Source organism: Rhea americana, unplaced genomic scaffold (genome assembly GCF_003343005.1).
Source record: "Rhea americana isolate MKP2758 unplaced genomic scaffold, rheAme1 scaffold_278, whole genome shotgun sequence".
NCBI lineage: Eukaryota > Metazoa > Chordata > Aves > Rheiformes > Rheidae > Rhea > Rhea americana.
Genome location: NW_028186399.1, coordinates 360,218 through 377,173, shown reverse-complemented (window position 1 = coordinate 377,173; position 16,956 = coordinate 360,218). Strand labels below are relative to the sequence as shown.

Sequence of the window (16,956 nt, the reverse complement as noted above, 5' to 3'; positions counted from 1 at the left end):
TTTTTCTGTTCTGGCTGCCAAGTTCTTGCTCTCAGCCTTCTTGCCCTGCTGCATCCCTGGAGGAGGTTGTGAGAATCTGGCCTGGTGAGACAGAGGAGAGGGAAGGCAGAGGGTGCTGCGATGTCTGTGCACCYGAGCCCAATAGCTAATCTCAGAAGCACTCTATCAGGCTCCTTTGAGAGGCTCCAGTCCACATCTTGGCAAGAACTTGTAGTGCTTTGGGGCAGGACATTCTTGTCCCTGCTGGAAGAGGCAGCACCACACCCCCCAGTCAGTCACCTGGGAATGCACATGATACACCTTTGCACAGCTGCAGCAAGTGCACAGGGACGCAGAGCAGTCAYGCAATATGAAGAACATATGCAACATACACGGAGCAAACCCAGAGGAGCCGTGAAGCAGGGACCCAGCAGSGACCCAGCAGATATGCTGTGGATGCATAGCGGACAAAAGAAACACGGGAGATGTACTGCAGTCACACAGGAGACATGCAGTGCTCAYGCAGCAAAGGCACAGCAGATGCACAGCAGACACAGCGGGAACACAGCAGAAGTGCAGCAGACATGCAACAGATGTGAAGCAGATGTGCAGCAGACACAAAGCAGAGGTGCAGCAGGTATGCTGCAGGTGTGTCTTCCCAAAGTGAAAAGAAACTAATAGAAAATAGTCCCAGGGAAAGGGGAAATAGGCAGAGTTTGCAGTAATTACAAAACCACTGAGCCGGACTGAGAGCAAACCTTAAGGATAAATGTGGCAATTTATTTTCTACGTGTGCTGCATTTGCCCAATGCCATATGGAGCTTCCTTCACCAAACCTGCAAACGTAGCTGTCGGGACGTATTACAGTCTGCGGGACAGGGCAGGAGATGGGCTATGCTATCAGAGCCGAGTCCCAGTGCCTGAGTTAGAGTAGCTGTGGCTGCACAGAGCTGCCTGGTCCTTAATTTATTCTATCTCCGACTGTGGTTTGACAATACCATAAAGGCTCGAGGGATCCGCGTACTGGATTTAAAATGTTGTCAATAGCTGATGCACAACTCAAATACTCATTTAGTCTGCCAGCTCAGATTTGTTCTGACAAGTTCTGACAAGCTAACTTTACATTATCAGACATTATCCTGGGTTAAGTATCTGTATTAGCACCATATTAACTTCAGCTGGGGCAGGTATTAGTATGTGATCTTAAAGCCCATACAGTCTCTCTGCTGTGTGATCTGGGTAAGCCAACAGAAACGACATCCTAAACTGGTGCCAGATCTAGATTCTTCTTGTGTTATTGGATGCACAGGTCTGACAGTAATGATCTTCACACCCTGGCCTCGGGTTACTTCAGGCCTAGTTGAAGATCAAAGAATATTATCTAATCATTTTGTTTAAAAAGGCTAAGAGGATTTTGGTCAAAATCAGTGAAGGAAGGGGTATCTGGCATCAATCTGACAGACTAAGAGCAAAGAGGAAGTTGAATGAAATCGATAATGAAGTATGTATTTTTAACTGTGGTGGCAAGTACCAAATGTGCAAAGGTGGAGAGGTGGAGATGAGAGCTCTCTCTAAAACACATTTAGTGAAGGATTTAATCAAGCTCTGTGCATGGATCCAGSGAGAGGGATCCTGGGCACCCTTTAACACAGCAGGCTAAACTAGAAGATCACAAGTGTTCCTCCAAGATTCAACCTTTATCAGTATATGCTAAAAATTARCAGATTTTCAAAACAAAACATGGGGAGAATCCATTTCAAATGGGTTGAAATTAACTGTGTCACAGAAATGACTAAAAAGGAGAATGAAATTAGATTCCAGAGACCTCAACAGGGAGAACACTGTTTGCTATGAAAAATAACCTCTTCAGCAAAGCTGTGACACAAATCCTTTTTAAAGTGAATATGAGTTTTCTCAATCCTGGGAAAAACAAGCTGGAAACATGTTCTCATCAGCAAGATGAAACACAGCTTTGATTCCTTGGTAGCCAGAAGTAGCAAGGGACTGCTCACCCAGACATGATGGAGTCCTGGAGAGGACTACTGAGTCAGTGCTAATGCCCATATAGCTTTCCCTGTGGCTGTTAGAAAGCCATTCAGATAAGACTTGACATCTTTGTGCTAGTCCTTTCTACCAACACTTTCTGGTAAAAGATTGCACTACTGATCCTCCTATATGGTTCAGCCGATACCAAAGTGAACCTTCCAATATGAAGACATTCCTTTATCACCTTTTGTGGAGCCTAGGAAAAGGCTGAAAGAGCTCAGCTGCTGATGAGAAGCATTTTAATGAAAGCTGAGTATGTCCGAAAGAATGATTCCAAGAAAGGACGCAGGAGAGAGCAATGCTGGCCACAGCATCTTCTTTCTCTGCTTTAAAAAAGCAGTAGAATTACAAAGATAATCAGGGACAAAGAAAGCATTCATTTCAGTTGACGGCACCAAATCCTGTCTGCTGACAGTAAGTGCACCTGAAACACTGAGATGCCAAGAGAAAACACTCCGGCAGAGAAGAGCCAGGGCCATGTGCTGTGCCAAAGGACTATTAGCAATGTGCTATTAGTAAAAGAAAAATGCTTCTGGAATTTGATTATTAACTATGTACTATAAGCAAAGGAAGCCATGCCTAGACTCAGAGGCATGAGCAAGGACCAGGAGACAGGCCACACTGCAAGATTACCCCCAAGCTTCGGGAGGGGGTGGGGGGCTGGYAGGAACAGAACACGAGTGTTGTCTGGCTGTGGCTGCAGCAGCCTCTTCCTGTTAGGAGCCTGTTAGGAGAAAGCCAGCCTCGGGCAGTGAACTGTCGCCTGCTAGCTGAGCAAGCAGCTGAAAAGGGCTCGGTCATGCCAATTATTGCCAGATGCCTGGTGTGACACCAGCAGAATTGTAGCCGTTGTTAACGGTAGAGAAGGGCAGGGAGCACAGTGGATGCGCAGTATCTGGTGCAGGGCACTCGGGTTGAGGACGCCTCACAGACCCAGGTGTTAGAGGAAAGTTAGGTAAATTCACCCTGAATGGGGTSTAAGGTTCCTGCTTGCCCACCAATGTGTCCTCATCACGTGTGTATGCATGCAGATCTTTGCCCATTCCTGCAGCTGTGGGAGGAAGAACATYCAGCTAGAATGAATTCTCCAAACCTGCAACCCTTCTTCTAAGAGCTCTGCATAGTCACTAAAGGGCTGCTTTGTGTCCTGCAAGCAGCACTCATCCTGCCCTTCAGCAAGGCCTGCAGCCAATGAAGTCCTGACCCCATGTAATGTGCATTTCCAGAGAGCAGGCACAGCAGCACAGGATGTGTCTCCCCTGCTATGGGTAATCAATATGCCTCAGCTGTCACTAGCCTTCAGAAGTGGTATTTCCATTCCTTAAATTAGAGAAAGATAGATGTGAATGAAAATTGCTGGCCAGGGCTGGGATAATTCTCAGAAATGCTCTGCTCTGCACAGGAATTGCTCCCTGGCCACTCACATGTTCTCCTCCTCACTGGCCTTATCCTCTTCCTAGGCAAGTGAATGACAATTTACACACCAGTGTGAGTGATGCAAAAGTCTTGTTGCCTTCTCCTCACTTACTGACCATTGCACTGCCAGTATTGTCACCGTGGGCATTGGATCAATCCTGGCTGCCCACCCAGAGAACTGCAGAGCGTGATGCTTCTCTCATTTCCAAGAGTGTAACTGCACAGGTAATGACCCCCTCCAGCATGACCACTGTAAAATTAAAGTAGAACCTAGTCTGCCATAAGCATATTTGAACTTAATCACTTTCCGCTTTGCTTCAGAGGTACATCCATCCACCTGGAGATGACTTCCCATGCTCTCTAACCTCTTCCGGCCGCAGGACCTTCACAAGAGAGCTTGGAATCAGTCTGTCTGTGTTAGTCTCCATAATCTGCTATCTGTCGCTTGGTGCTGTATCAGCATTTTGAAATAGTCCTAAAAGGGAACTCTGTAAGGTGGAGAGTTCAGATCATCCCAAATAGCAKGATATAGATTTAAGATTAAGATGAACAGAGATTATTCTCCACAGTCAATGTGACCAAAGAAACAGAGTCTTATGTATTCATCTTTCCAAGGTCAAGTCATRAACCAYATTCTCCCTTTAAAAGCAGCGCGTYCTCTCCTGCTCTGTAAACATGCAGAAGGAAGGAACTAAGAATGGCTTGAAGAGTTCCAAAATATACTCACACTGGGAGGAAAAGCCCCAAACCCTTCCACTAAGCTGAGCAGAACTTGCTGACCACTGGGAAAATGACTTCAACCTGGATAAATGAATATTTTACCAGGGGATTCGGCTTGTTTTCGTTCTGGAAGATTTCACTACAGTTCTTCACTACAGGCCAATTTCCCACTTTCCTCACCAAGTGAGGCCCCTTGTCAAGCAACTGAGCTTTCCTAGTCCCCATCTCTGAGCTGTGGCCCTAGAACTATTTTGCCCTGCTGCAAACTCAGTGGCCCAGCAGACACTTCTCTCTAGTTTGTTGTTTTCTTTGAGTCTGCCTAGAAAATGTAGGGTTCTTCACAGTTGTGCTAGCAAGGTGCYGCCTGAGCATGGGGACCTCTCCCTTACCTCTCACAGCCCATGTTAATCCCTCTCCTTGATACAGCGTAAAGCTTCTTCCCGTTATGTGGAACCACGTTCTTGGTGCTGTTACTGTCTCCTGAGCACTGCTGCCTTTCTGAGATCTTCTCTGTTCAATGGRAAAGGAAGCCTGAGCTAAGAGAGTCCAGCCAGGATTTGCTATCTGAGCAAATGTCCTGCATCTCTAGCAGGATTGAGCTAGGTGAGCAAGAGATTCCCAAGACATTTCCCACCCTCATCTGTCTGGCTGTGACATCCAAAGCCAAATTCCAGAAGCATTTTTTTCCCCCAGTGGATTCTGCTGCAAGGCAGGAAGCTGTGATTCACCCCAACTTGCAAATATCCTGTTCCTCCCCACTGAGCACTGGATGTGCTCTTACACCTGCAGTTGGGTGTTTAGTTTCCATAACTCACTCTTACCCCATGGGAAGTGTAATCTACAATTACACCATTCCTGGCACACTCAGTTGAAATAGTGCTAAATACAACTTCTTGTGCTTGAACACAATCTTTAATTTTAGGAGCCCATTAAGCTTGCTCTATCTTCTCAAATTTCCTTCTAATTTTCCTTTCTCCTCTTTGTATATTACGAGTATCTTGAGAGAAATGTAAAAGAAATATTTAATGAGGAAATCAAATCATCATCTGGCCAATTATTGGTGTACTTCTCCTTGTTCAGTTTTATGAATGGCCATCAGCACAAATATTGCTGTAAATTCATCAACCTGGTGACAATTCATCTAATTCCAGGCTAGTGAGAATTTCTAATTTGATATTACAGAAAGAAGGCCATCTGCTAGCCACACAAGAGCTATTTTAAGGATGAGATGTGGAAGATCTTATTAGATTATTTGCTSTTGCAGCTTGTTCTCTTACAGTGAAATTCATGCCTGTGCAAAGAGCCAAATAAGATGAGTTTGTATAAATACGAACACTACATTTTCTAGTCTTGTACAACTSATGTGACTTTTCCAGGGAAGATAGCTCTGCCTCTCCATCAAAGCTTGGAACTTTTCCTATGATTCAAGTTTATTTTTGTTTTTGGCCTTAGAGGTTCTTTGCTAGGCCTCAGGGATGATTTCTCACAATAAATGGGGAGCCCCATGACAGGTTTCTGTCACCCTTGGCCTCAGTAGAGTTTACTAAGGGGACAATAAATAGTGACAAATGCGATAGTGATAGTGATATTTTTGAATATGACTTTTGGATCCTTAGCCTAAAGGGAAGCATATCTGTGTCCTCTTAGTCCTTGACTCATCCARTTCCTAAAATGTACAGCAGAAGCCAGTGTTTCTTAGAGTGATTTATCTGTTTTATAAGCCTAGGACTGTGCTGTGTGTACTTTCACTGTATACTTCCCCAGGGCTATGCGTGTTCATGGAGTGGATACATTTTGAGAAGTAGTTTGCAAATGAGAAAGTAGAGCAATACTGCCAGAGAAGCCAGCTGTTCCTATCAGAAATAAATATGCAGAGGGAGCAATACACCAGGCAAGCCTGTGTTTTAATGTGAGGATATTGATTCAGTCCTGCAAAGGAAGTACTTAATTTCTCCTGCTTGAGAAATCCTACTCTTGTTCTGCAAAGCAGCCTAGCTTATGTTTAGCTTTTAGAAATGCATTCAAGTCCCAGGGATTTCAATTTATTTTTGGTTCTAAGAATTTGTTTTTAAAGATGCAGTGATGCCAGCTTTCTGTTAACACGAGTAAAACCACATACCTTAAAATTGGCAAGAGATACTCTGTTGGGTGAGATTGGCAGTACATAAGTATTCACATCCTGAAATTGCTTGCTGAGCTGAGCAGTGAATCACTTTCCTTAGACCCTCAGTAATACCTGAACTGAGGTAGGCACTGTTTCACTGAGGTCTGAAAGGGTTGGGTACTCTTGGGAGGGTTAACCAACAAACCCTAAAGACCATTCCAGGATGGCCCTGCTTCATGGTTTGTCTAGCACAGTCATGAAAGGCATGGAAGCTGCCCCAGGGTGGTACCTCTTACATGGACATGCAGAGCCAGAGGAGGCAGGTTAGTGACCCCCCCCATGTCAGACATACTCAAACAGAGGCTTCTGATCTAGGTGTGACAGTAGACACGTTTTTCTCTGATCTCACCAAAATGCCTTATTTATGATATCTTCTATATTTCTGTTGGARACCCTTTACTTTTCCTGGCTTCTTGGAGGTCAATTGCAGCCGCTCTCCAGGCCCAGGGATTAACATGGTGTGCAGCACTCAAAGTGGCACGCAGCTTCCTGAGCAAACCGTGGGAACATTACTGAGCATATGTCTCATCTTGTCTGCCTAGCAACGTAGGCCTGGTCTCTGCTTGGGCCCAAACCTGCTGATAGTTCAGACTGAGTAGCTGGGACTCAGAGGACCTTGATATTAGATCCTCAAAGACAGCTAAGACTTTCAAGCATCTGATTTTGAAGCTTACGACATATAGTCTCTAGCAAMCAAAGTGGAGATACCCTTGAAGTGACAGTGTGGTCACACAGTTCTGGAATAGGGAATTATTGCAACTCAGGRCCAACTGCTCATTATGCTACTCAGAAATGATTGCAGGAGGATGAGGAACCAGGAGATTCCAAGAGTACTGTAGAGAAAAGGAAAGGCAGAGAGGCTGTTCAGCTGCTGTTGTCCTCTGGAAAGGGCAAAGAAAAGACAGAGTATGTGACAAGTGTCTTTTGGAAGTAGAAAATAGTTTTACACCTTTATATATATATGACTCCTAAAGGGTCAAAAGACAAAAGCAAAGAAGAAAAGGAAAGAAATGAAATGAAAAAGAATTAAAATGTATTGTTTTCATGACAAGTCATGGGGCAAGAGAGACTACAACCAAGGGGAAGTCACATCAGGTCCCTGTGGATCCCCAGTATAAGGCATCATCACACCTGCAGCCCAGGCTCATATCACCTTGCCTGCATGTATGCATCTCTCATATGACCTCCTGCTTTGACCATCCGCTTTGGCTAGTGCTGAGTTCAAGCCCAATAATGTCTGCAACCTTTTTTAACAATGAGTGTCCATAAAATCTTTTCTTATACATCTTTCATTTCTCAACAGCTCTTTTTTTTTTCCCTTTATTTTGATCTTCATATATTTTGTATGAATAATGGTAGGAAAAGACTTATCTGTGTAAAATTAAGTTTAAATCCTATACATCAGCAAGGAATTATAGAGAAGACTTAGATTACAAATGCAACTGATTTCCAGGAACTACACAACAGTTTCATTTGGAAAGCATCAATATCAATTCTTCTATCCTTTTTCCTCCTTAAATCCTTAAATAAATCAAAAAAACAGTTCTTAAAGCTTTCAAACAAAACCGCTATATCTTCTAGGCTGCATAATTGTTTGCCATGCCAATACCTGCCTTCATGTTTCCTAGCAATAACAAGAGAAACCAGCTCAGAAGTCCAAGATCAACTATTTCACAACATAAATCAAGACACTAGGAAAATCTAGGAACAGGAGTTCAAATCAGAAGTCTCCATCTATCGCCTTCATTTTGTTCCTGCTGTTGTTAGGTTTGTAGTATTTGATCGCTGGCTTTACAACTAAACATCAAGGTTTACATGTGTGGTGTACGTGGGCCTGGAAAGAGCCGTAATGTGCTCAAGAGGGAACTGGTCAAACTAAAAGACGCTCAGATTGCACCTTTACTGGACTGCTGTGCAGCTGATGTGTACTCATTTTAACGAGCCTTGGAGCATGAATCCCARTGTTCCTCCCAGGGCAGGAATGTGGTGGGAGAAGGGAAGAAAACTTTGCTGGAGTTTGTCCATGCTTTTCCCTGACATAATCTTCCTCGTTGTTTCTAARGGGAGATGGGCTTCCCAAGGCCACCTGCTGAAGATGGAGAGTCTCATGAGAGAAATGGTATCTGACATGTGGGCAACCACCAGCAGCATAGCCAATTCAGGGCAACAATTTTTAATAAGTACTGGAGCCCACTGTTACTTTTTGTGTAAATGTGTGTTTTCAAGGTGGTTTTCTACACCTTCACGGTCAAGCAAATGATTTCTTTACAGGGCATGAAAGCTGAGCTTCTCCTGCATTTTAAAGGCGTCTGACTCGAGGGCTTTGAGGAAATCAATACCTCTCACTAGACTTACAGTAGCAGCRGAGCTGGTAACACTGCACAACACATTTGCTGACTACTATTTCAGACTTATTCTTTTTAATAAAGAATTTTGAAGTCAATCAAAATATTGTCTTTAAACTTAGCAGGAGCAGAATTAGGCCCTGAATTGTGACATATCAGACAGTGACAGTACTGCTGGGGCCAACAGCTCATCTTGAAAGCACATATTTCTGACAAAATAAAAGTCACTGTGCAGAGAAAATTACAATTGCTGTTGTTCCTAAATAAACTTGGTCTTTTTCAAGTAGAGCACTTGTGTATGGAAAWACACATGCTAGGGATTGATTTTTTTTTACAGTAAAATCAAGAAGGTTAATAACATTCACTTACGTGAGCAGCAAGCACCATGAGTCTTAAGGGACATGGCTGTGGTTTCACTGTGCTCTCGTTCTACAAGGACTTTGGGCCAATGCAAACTGGTTTAGCCTCTGAAAAGAACAGCCCTGTCCTCTTCCCACACCAAGCTGCTCGCTCCAGTGCTGCACCATCCTCTCCACAAGTATCCAGGCAGCAATCCAGGTCGGGAAAGCAATCCAGGCTGACGCCAACCCTCACACAAAGGAGTGAGCAGTGTGGGTTAAGGATCCATTACCCAGGGACAAGAAAGTGGAGGAGAGCTAATAATTCTTGTACTAAGATGTCTGTGGAACTGCAAATGTCGGGGACTGACTCTGTCTAAAATGCTGCTGGAATTCATCTGCTCTCTGTGCACATCTCAGAGTGAACTGATAATGTTGTAAAGCTGGTCTCTGCTACATCCAACCTTCCTCTACCATTAAACCTCACCACAGTGTCAGCTCCAGTTTAAAACTGGTGCCATGTGGCCCAGAATCACAGTCTGTGTCTTTTTTCTTTCCGCTGCATCTGAACCTCCAGGCTTAGGTGTCAATGGAGCCTCTATCTACGTTCCAGCAGCTCCTCCTGTGCCACTCTTTTGCAGTCTCCCTGTGCCACTCCTCTCCCTTATCCAGCACGGAGGTGGAAACAAGAAGACAGCAGAAGTCTACAGCAGAGCAGCTTGTGAGCTCCCCATATTCCTGATTCCCAACAATTCATTTAGATGTATTTTCATCTCTTGTGTAAGTCAGAGAGATTGAAAGCGTATGATAAACACCTTTCATCCCCAAACAGCCTCTCGTCATCCATCTTCTCAATTGCAGTGGCCATTTCATAAATAATGGGCTTGACATAATTCACTGTGTTTAACCTCAGGCTATAGCTGAGCCTTTTTTCTAACTTGAAAAAACAGGCAGCCATGAACCTACAGGAAATCATATTGCCAGCACACAGCTCAGCTGGCTGCAGACTAATCATCTTCTCTTTCCCTTTGTTAAACACATTCTTGCTCTTGGAAACTGTTCAATAGTTCATTAAACTAATAATCCCATTCAAATCTTGCTGCATAAATGGATTTGTCAGTGTTGTTCCTTTCAGAAGACAGTCACTTTAAATTGTCTCTATTTTAATGGGTTTAAGGACAGATTAAATCATTGCTTTGGCTGTGATATATCACTCTGTATTACTTCAATAGTTGTTATTTGTAATGGCATTGGTGAATCACAGGCTTATTTGTTTTGCATTTATTTCATGTCTTTCCCTAATGGAGACTGGGATGGTAACAGAGCTCCAAGTGACATTTTCCAACAGAAACATATACAGTCTTTCTTCCTGCATTGCTGAAGCCTTATTTTATCAAACAGAACTCACTGCTCCAGGTCGTCTACAGCAGTCCTTTCACACAGCTAGTTCACCCTGCAGGTCAGCAAGGAGAGCTCATGTGGGTCACAACAGAATTACTAGAAAGCAGTTTCTCACCATGAGCTCTATGACATTAAATGATTCTGTGTATTTCTGTTAGTACTAATTGACTAAGACTTCACATTAAGTCACTTGTCACCAGAAGAGAGCAAATATCTTGTGCTGCTCTCATAACACATGAGCTCTGATGCCCTGAGCTTACTCAAGGCTTTGCTGGGAAACCCTCAGAGTTATTTGTACTGCAGGAAGCTGTGCTATGTGTTCAGAAGTAGGAGATATTTAAGAGAAGAAGAGCACTGAATAAATGTTTGGATATTTGATTCTTCCAGAGTTGGTAGAAACCTCCCCATGTAGCAAGCTGGAAGGAATTGGAAGGACATCTGAGTCACAGCCCTCCAGTTCAGCAGAATCTCTCATCCAGTCTTTTCTAGGTGGGAAGATACCAGGTGGGATTCCATGTCCTTGTCCAAATTGCAATGTAACACAATTCAGAGATGGGGAGAATATGTGTTTCACTCAAGAGAAAAGGAGGCACGTACAGAAACAAATGGTAGATCAAAAGCTGGATCTAGCTTATCAAGATAGGTGGCTTTCCTCCACATTGTCTCATGCATGTACGCCTGTCTGTTTGTATAGTATAATCTTTTCTGTATTCCACTTTGGGAGTAAAAACATTTCTGCAATGAACAAAATGATTTACAAACAGCACACTAACATGGTAAAAGGCTTTGAGATCTGGCAGTTTAGAAGGTATCAAGCTTAGTGTATGAAAGAAAAATACTTTTTTAAACTTGCACTGGTAAAAATCTGATTGCAAGGAACATGTAAGACATGGTTAGGAACAGTCCAAAAGCCCTGAGCGGAAGGTTTTCACCAAGGAAAAGGAGTAGAAGATAGGACTCTGTCCTGCCTTGTCATTAAACGTGGCCAGAGAATCCTCAAAACCTGTTTCTCTGTTCCCTTCCATTCAGAACTGGTATACAAAATCTTGAACATTCTCACAGAAAACATTGGATATTCAAGAAAAATGTCTGGGGGTGGCAGTCCAAACAGTCCTCAGGCTGAGACCAGAAAATTACCGGTTCAAGTCCATGATAAACAGCTAAGCTTTTCTGCATTTTAGTTTCAGATCTATTAAAATTCCTGTCATGTGAGACTCAGCATTAAAGGTATTCCATATGAAAGTTAAATTGAAACTAGTGCATCTTTCTGAAAAGTTGTTGGTCTTTGAAATCAGATTCCAAAGCCAGTATTTGAAGCAGTGTCATAAACACTATTAAAATAAACACTACGGATAAACATGTTTAGAAGTTCAAGCCTGTATCTGATGAGGTGTGGCGTTACTGAACAGATGATTTGAGGACTCACGGTAGTTGGGATAAGTCGCTTGCATGCCTACACTATAAAATAAGACTCAGTTAAAAATCAAACAAACAAACCTACCTTTACTTACACTTAGATTGCATCAAGATAACTCACTGTTCATTTGCTTCTTTTGTTACTGCAGTGCTAGTCTGTGAGTAAGTCAAACCTAAAATTACCAGGTCTAGGATTCTGCAGGAGATCACTGTCAGGACCAACTACAACATTGCAGCTGGTGACCTCTGTAGCTGCTTTCTGAGCCCAGTAAAACGTCTCTTAAAACATAATTCTTCAACAGATTTCTCATCTCACAGGTTTTATCAATGTTTAGTAAAAGAGATTTGAAAGAGCTCTGCTGCTGAAGGGCTAGAAATCCTGAAGGGGAGTTTTGAACACAAAACCTAGGAGACAGTTTGGGTCACTTGACACGGAGCACGGAAGTGCCTTGGGCAGAAGCTCCAACCGCTCTGTGATTCGCCAGCTTTCCCTGTGTTGCCCACTGTGATTCCATTCTTTGCAACGAGACTGCTCTCCCAAAAGCCAGGAAACAATGATTCTTCAGTCATCTTAATTTACAGTTGCACAGACTTCCTTAAACAGCCCCTGCACTTGTCCCTGTGGGGTCTTCTTTCTGCCTACAGCAATTGCTTCAGACAGTTTTAGGAAAGCAGAACAGAAAATGAAAGAGGTAGTGGTGTGGTCCTTAATTCTCAGCAGGAGACTGGGAATCAGATACTTCAGGCCGGATTCTGACACTACCACAAACTTACTGTGTGGCCTTCAGGAACTTCCACAACCTCTAATTTGGTATTGCTTTATTTACATGTTGCCTAATGTCTGAGGCTTTAAAGTAGACCAAAGTTTTCAGAAACATTTCTAACCTGGGAATTCAAGCTCCATTTTTAAAGTGTACTTGGTATTTGGACAATTCAGAGTCATCAAAAGCTAAAAGGATTTAAGCTGCTAAGTCATTTTTGAAAACATGACCCGATCACCTAYGTCACTGAGTTCTAGAAATGTCCCTCGTCCCCTTCGGCCGTAAACATTTGAAATGTTCTGTCTCAGGGGTGAATGCATTCAAAGATATCGGAGAGAAGCACAGGCAAAGTACTTATGGGTCATGCTGTGGGAGACACAGGGGGTCCCTTACCCATGAGTGAGCTAATACCTGCTTTTGATAGCTCTTTTTTAAATAAACTGAGTCYCAACAGAGCAGTCACTGTCCATCTTTTCAGAATCTGCAACAGCACTAGCAAGTGGCCATGCACGTTTGAACTCCAAGAGTAAATGCAGCCAGCCCGACAGCCCTGCCCCTGGCAGCTCTATTGCCAGGATCTATGTTTCAGATCCAGTTCAAATACTGCACAACACTGTCTGAGTTGAATGCATGGCACTCCATCCCATTCAAGAAGCATTCCCCGGCAAGTTCTGGAGGACTCTGGCTCAGCCCAGACTTTGCGCGTGTAACACGTTCTGCTCTGATTCTGCCCGCTGACACAGGAACGCCTTCCAAGAACTACAGCCAGCCAGACTTAAAATAACCCAGAACYGATGCTGGGGCCAGGGACCATCCTGAGAGCATGAAAACACAGCTAAGCTGCAGCGCAAGCTGCAGGCTCCTCTAGCTGAGCTCTGTCTCCCTCCTTGGGTGGAAGCCCCTCACATATCCAGCTCTCACACCCATTTGTCTATGGGTGAGGCCACAACCACAACTTTAATTCACAGCAGGAAACTCAACATGSACATTTGCCCATTAGAAACAGTAGAGAGAGCCACCTCCCCTCCAGACCTAGCCCATCATACAAAGGCAGCCATCAGAGGCAAYAAACTCTCAGTATAGCCTTGAGCCTCAGCTGGTAACAGAGAGCTGAGGGTGACCACAGGGCCAAACCCCTGAGTTACCAGCGTCCCTAGTAGTGACGGTAGAAAGCCCAACCATAGCCATCACTCCATGTAAATGCCCAGTATTCTTCTGCAAGCAGACAGGATGCTGAAGTTTCATACACCTCAGAGGTGAGCTCTAAGGTGCTGGGATCCAGTGACCAAAGCWGCACATATCAGTATGCAGAACCCTACTCTCATGGGAGATCTGGGTTCTCTGACTGCTTATCTGTCTCCTGTGGCATAACCTTTCCTCCCACCCTAGGTCTGCAGAGCAGATTCCGACTTGAGCTCAAGGAAAAGATATAAAAGCCAATTCTGTAAGCATATCTCTATATGCTATGATAATARCCCAAGTTCTGCATCATAAAATAGAAAAGAACTTTAAACGTACCCTCGTAAAGTGTCTTGGCCTCTTCTTCTCACTCTGTTTGCTGGCTGTCTTTCCTCATAGCCTGCAAATCTGTCTGTCTGCAAGTCCCCTTCATATTGACCCTGGGCTTGTTCCACATACAAAACTGCTGTACATCCCAGCATGAACCTTGCCAGCCATAATACCCCCATGGTGGCACGGATTCCTTGATTCCCCTTGCTGCCCTGAAAGCTTCTTCCAGCTGGAGGGTCCTTGCTGCCTTGGTGGAGGATGGTTTTTGGCAGCAGCCCCTAAGTGCCAAGATGCCGTCCTGCCGTTCCCCTTCTAGAAGCAGAGATAGAGGGAAAAAAGAAAGAGAGAGAGACACACAAGTGTTCTTAAGGGCTTGCACATTTTTAAAATTATTGCTCATCCCAGTCTGCCCCTCCCCAGAATTAATACAGTGAGGTCATAAAAATCACACTGAGTTTGGCTCCTTTTTGCATGCAGCCAACATGCTCACACTCTCTTTCCCTACCACATCATTGCCAAAGACTTCCTTTCCCAAAARCTGGAAACCAACAGATGATCTCCAAAAGTCATGATTCTGCCCTTGCATCCTTTGTCTCGCTCACTTGGTTGAGAAGCAAAGAGTGACCAACRAGGGTGTATCCCCATGGTAGTGGGTTATCATACTAACTTCAGCATAGCACCTGGGTTCAGCAGGGCAACATGAGATGCAGGGCTACGAAGCAAGAGGAGATTAGCTCTTCAAGAAATAGCAGATCCTATTTATGGACCTCAGATACCTGGTATCTCTTGCTGACTGAGCAAAGCAGTTACAAGGGGTGCTGATAGCACATCAAAGGGACTTGGGTGCCARTGCTGGGAAGAGGCAAGAAGCCTGCTGGGAGGGATGTATGAACAGAGTCCTTGAGCTGGGCTAGGCAGCTGAGCATGAAAGTCCATGGAATAGAAGAGGGGTGCAGGGTCCAAAGACTCTGTGAAGGGCAGAAATGGGGCTAAGAGCAGGCCAAAGGAAGCAGCAGGGAAGACTCTCACACCTGCTGTTCTGGGTATACTTCAGGGTAAACACAAGGCAGCCAGCGCTTCTCCAAGAGAAAGTGTGCTCCTGCTCTGTGTCAGGGCTGCAGGCCAGCAACAAAGCCTATGAGCTGGGCCATAGGTGGGCAGGGACCAAATCTGGGGTTTTAGCCCAAATCACACCACAGGTCCTCAGGCTTTAGAGACTTTCTGCCCTAAGTAAGTCCATGCAGATCAGCCGTGATGAACATGAAGCCTTTCTGGAGAGGAGACAGACATGACCCCTTCTCTTTTTCCCAAGGAGAGAAGAAGAGACACAGGAGAGAAGGTCTTCAGGTAGCTGTGGGCAGCCCTTGGACTCTACTGTGGGCCACTGTGTAGAAAGCAGTGWGGCAGAGCTTAGGGGGGGAGCTGGGGTTTAGCTTGTGCTATTAGGTGCCAAGAGGACAGAATAGCCCTGAGCAAGGGTAAARGTACTGGCCCAATACAGACCCAAGTATGGGAGCGCTGGAGGAAGGGGACTTCAGGCCCTCAGGATTTGGTGACCATCTGTGATGAGTAAGACAGCCCCGGGGCTTGGACTGAGGGTGCTAATACTGGGAAAAGCATGCGAGGAGCACGCAGGGCTGTGAGGCTGGGCTCCGGGTGGGAGACCACGGAGGCTACGAGAAAGCCAGATAAAAAGACTGTAAAACCGATCACAGAAGAACTTGCTCCCCAAACCGTACCCCCTTCTCCTGCGTCTTCCCTTTCCTCCGCCAGCCCCCGCGGCCCCTCCCATTCCCCACATCTCCCAGCCCCACACTGGCATGTGCAAATGAGCATTCGGCTGCTCCGCCGCCCACCCCCATCCCTCCGGAGCTGGGGGACCCTCCGCTCGGCTCTCCTGGGCGGGGGAGGGTCGAAAAGCATCTCTCACCTCAAAACCCCCAGTTTGCTCCTTCGAGGACGAATCCTCATGGGTCTCCCCTCKCCACTCAGAAAGGAAATATCGGCTCCTTCTGAGAGAGGCAGAGACTCTGAGTCCGTTCCTGCTGGGAGGGACAGGGCCCCTGAGCCTCCCCTAACTGTCCCCCTTGCTTTACCACAGCAGCACTTTCCAGTTCCAGCCCAGCCCCAAAGCAGGCAAAATCAGCCCAGACAAGGCAGAAAATGTGTCTGAAAAAAAAAAAAAATCCTCCCAGATCCTCACAGTTGCAGAGCAATGTCCCAGCTGGGAATCTCTCAGATCTTGAGGGCATGCATTTTTCAGGCTCTAATATTTCAAATGCGGTGAATGAGAAAGACAGAGTGGGGAGGAAAAGGCAGGGCTGGGAGCAGAGGCAGAGACAAAGAAACTGCCCTTCCTGCAGCCTTGCGGGCTCTGCTGCTTTGCTACACATGCCTGTCTGCTGCAGACGGGGCTGAGATTATCTTCAGCTAGACAAAAGGGAGCGTTTCCTCTGCTCCCAGAGCTCCCAAGGTAGCACGCACGAGTAAAAAGAGGTCATAAAAAGCGTAAAGTTTTGCGCTTCGGGACGTTCTCCAGTCTTCATGCAGAAATTTAAACCGGAGAGGCTCCAGATGCACCCATTTCCTCACGGAGAAATTAGAACCGTGACAAATGATCGATACACAGGCACGTACTCCGAGAGCACTAACATGAGCCTTTCTAAGAGAGTATGGAAAAGTCATTTACACCACCAGAAGCGAGTTTAAAAAAAGACTCAGAAATTATTTTCAGCTCAGAGAAATTCCATCAAACACTGTTTGTAAGAAATACATTGACAAAGCAGAGAGAGAATCAGTCCCTGAATCAGATTTAAAACTGATCTACGAGTTTGGAGGGGATCAGGAAAGACATTACAAAA

The 16,956-nt window shown here is 45.0% G+C and overlaps 1 protein-coding gene across 2 annotated transcripts in view; it reads right to left on the bottom strand.

Annotated features, from left to right (window-relative positions):
- FBN3 (fibrillin 3) overlaps positions 1 to 16,956 on the bottom strand; it is a 109,824-nt gene that overhangs the window by 92,546 nt on the left and 322 nt on the right. For both annotated transcript variants that reach the window (XM_085308502.1, XM_085308501.1), the window contains exon 2: positions 14,105 to 14,407. In XM_085308502.1, coding sequence (XP_085164628.1) covers positions 14,105 to 14,274 — 170 coding nt within the window. In that variant the 5' untranslated portion in view covers positions 14,275 to 14,407. The remainder of the gene's footprint in view (positions 1 to 14,104; positions 14,408 to 16,956) is intronic.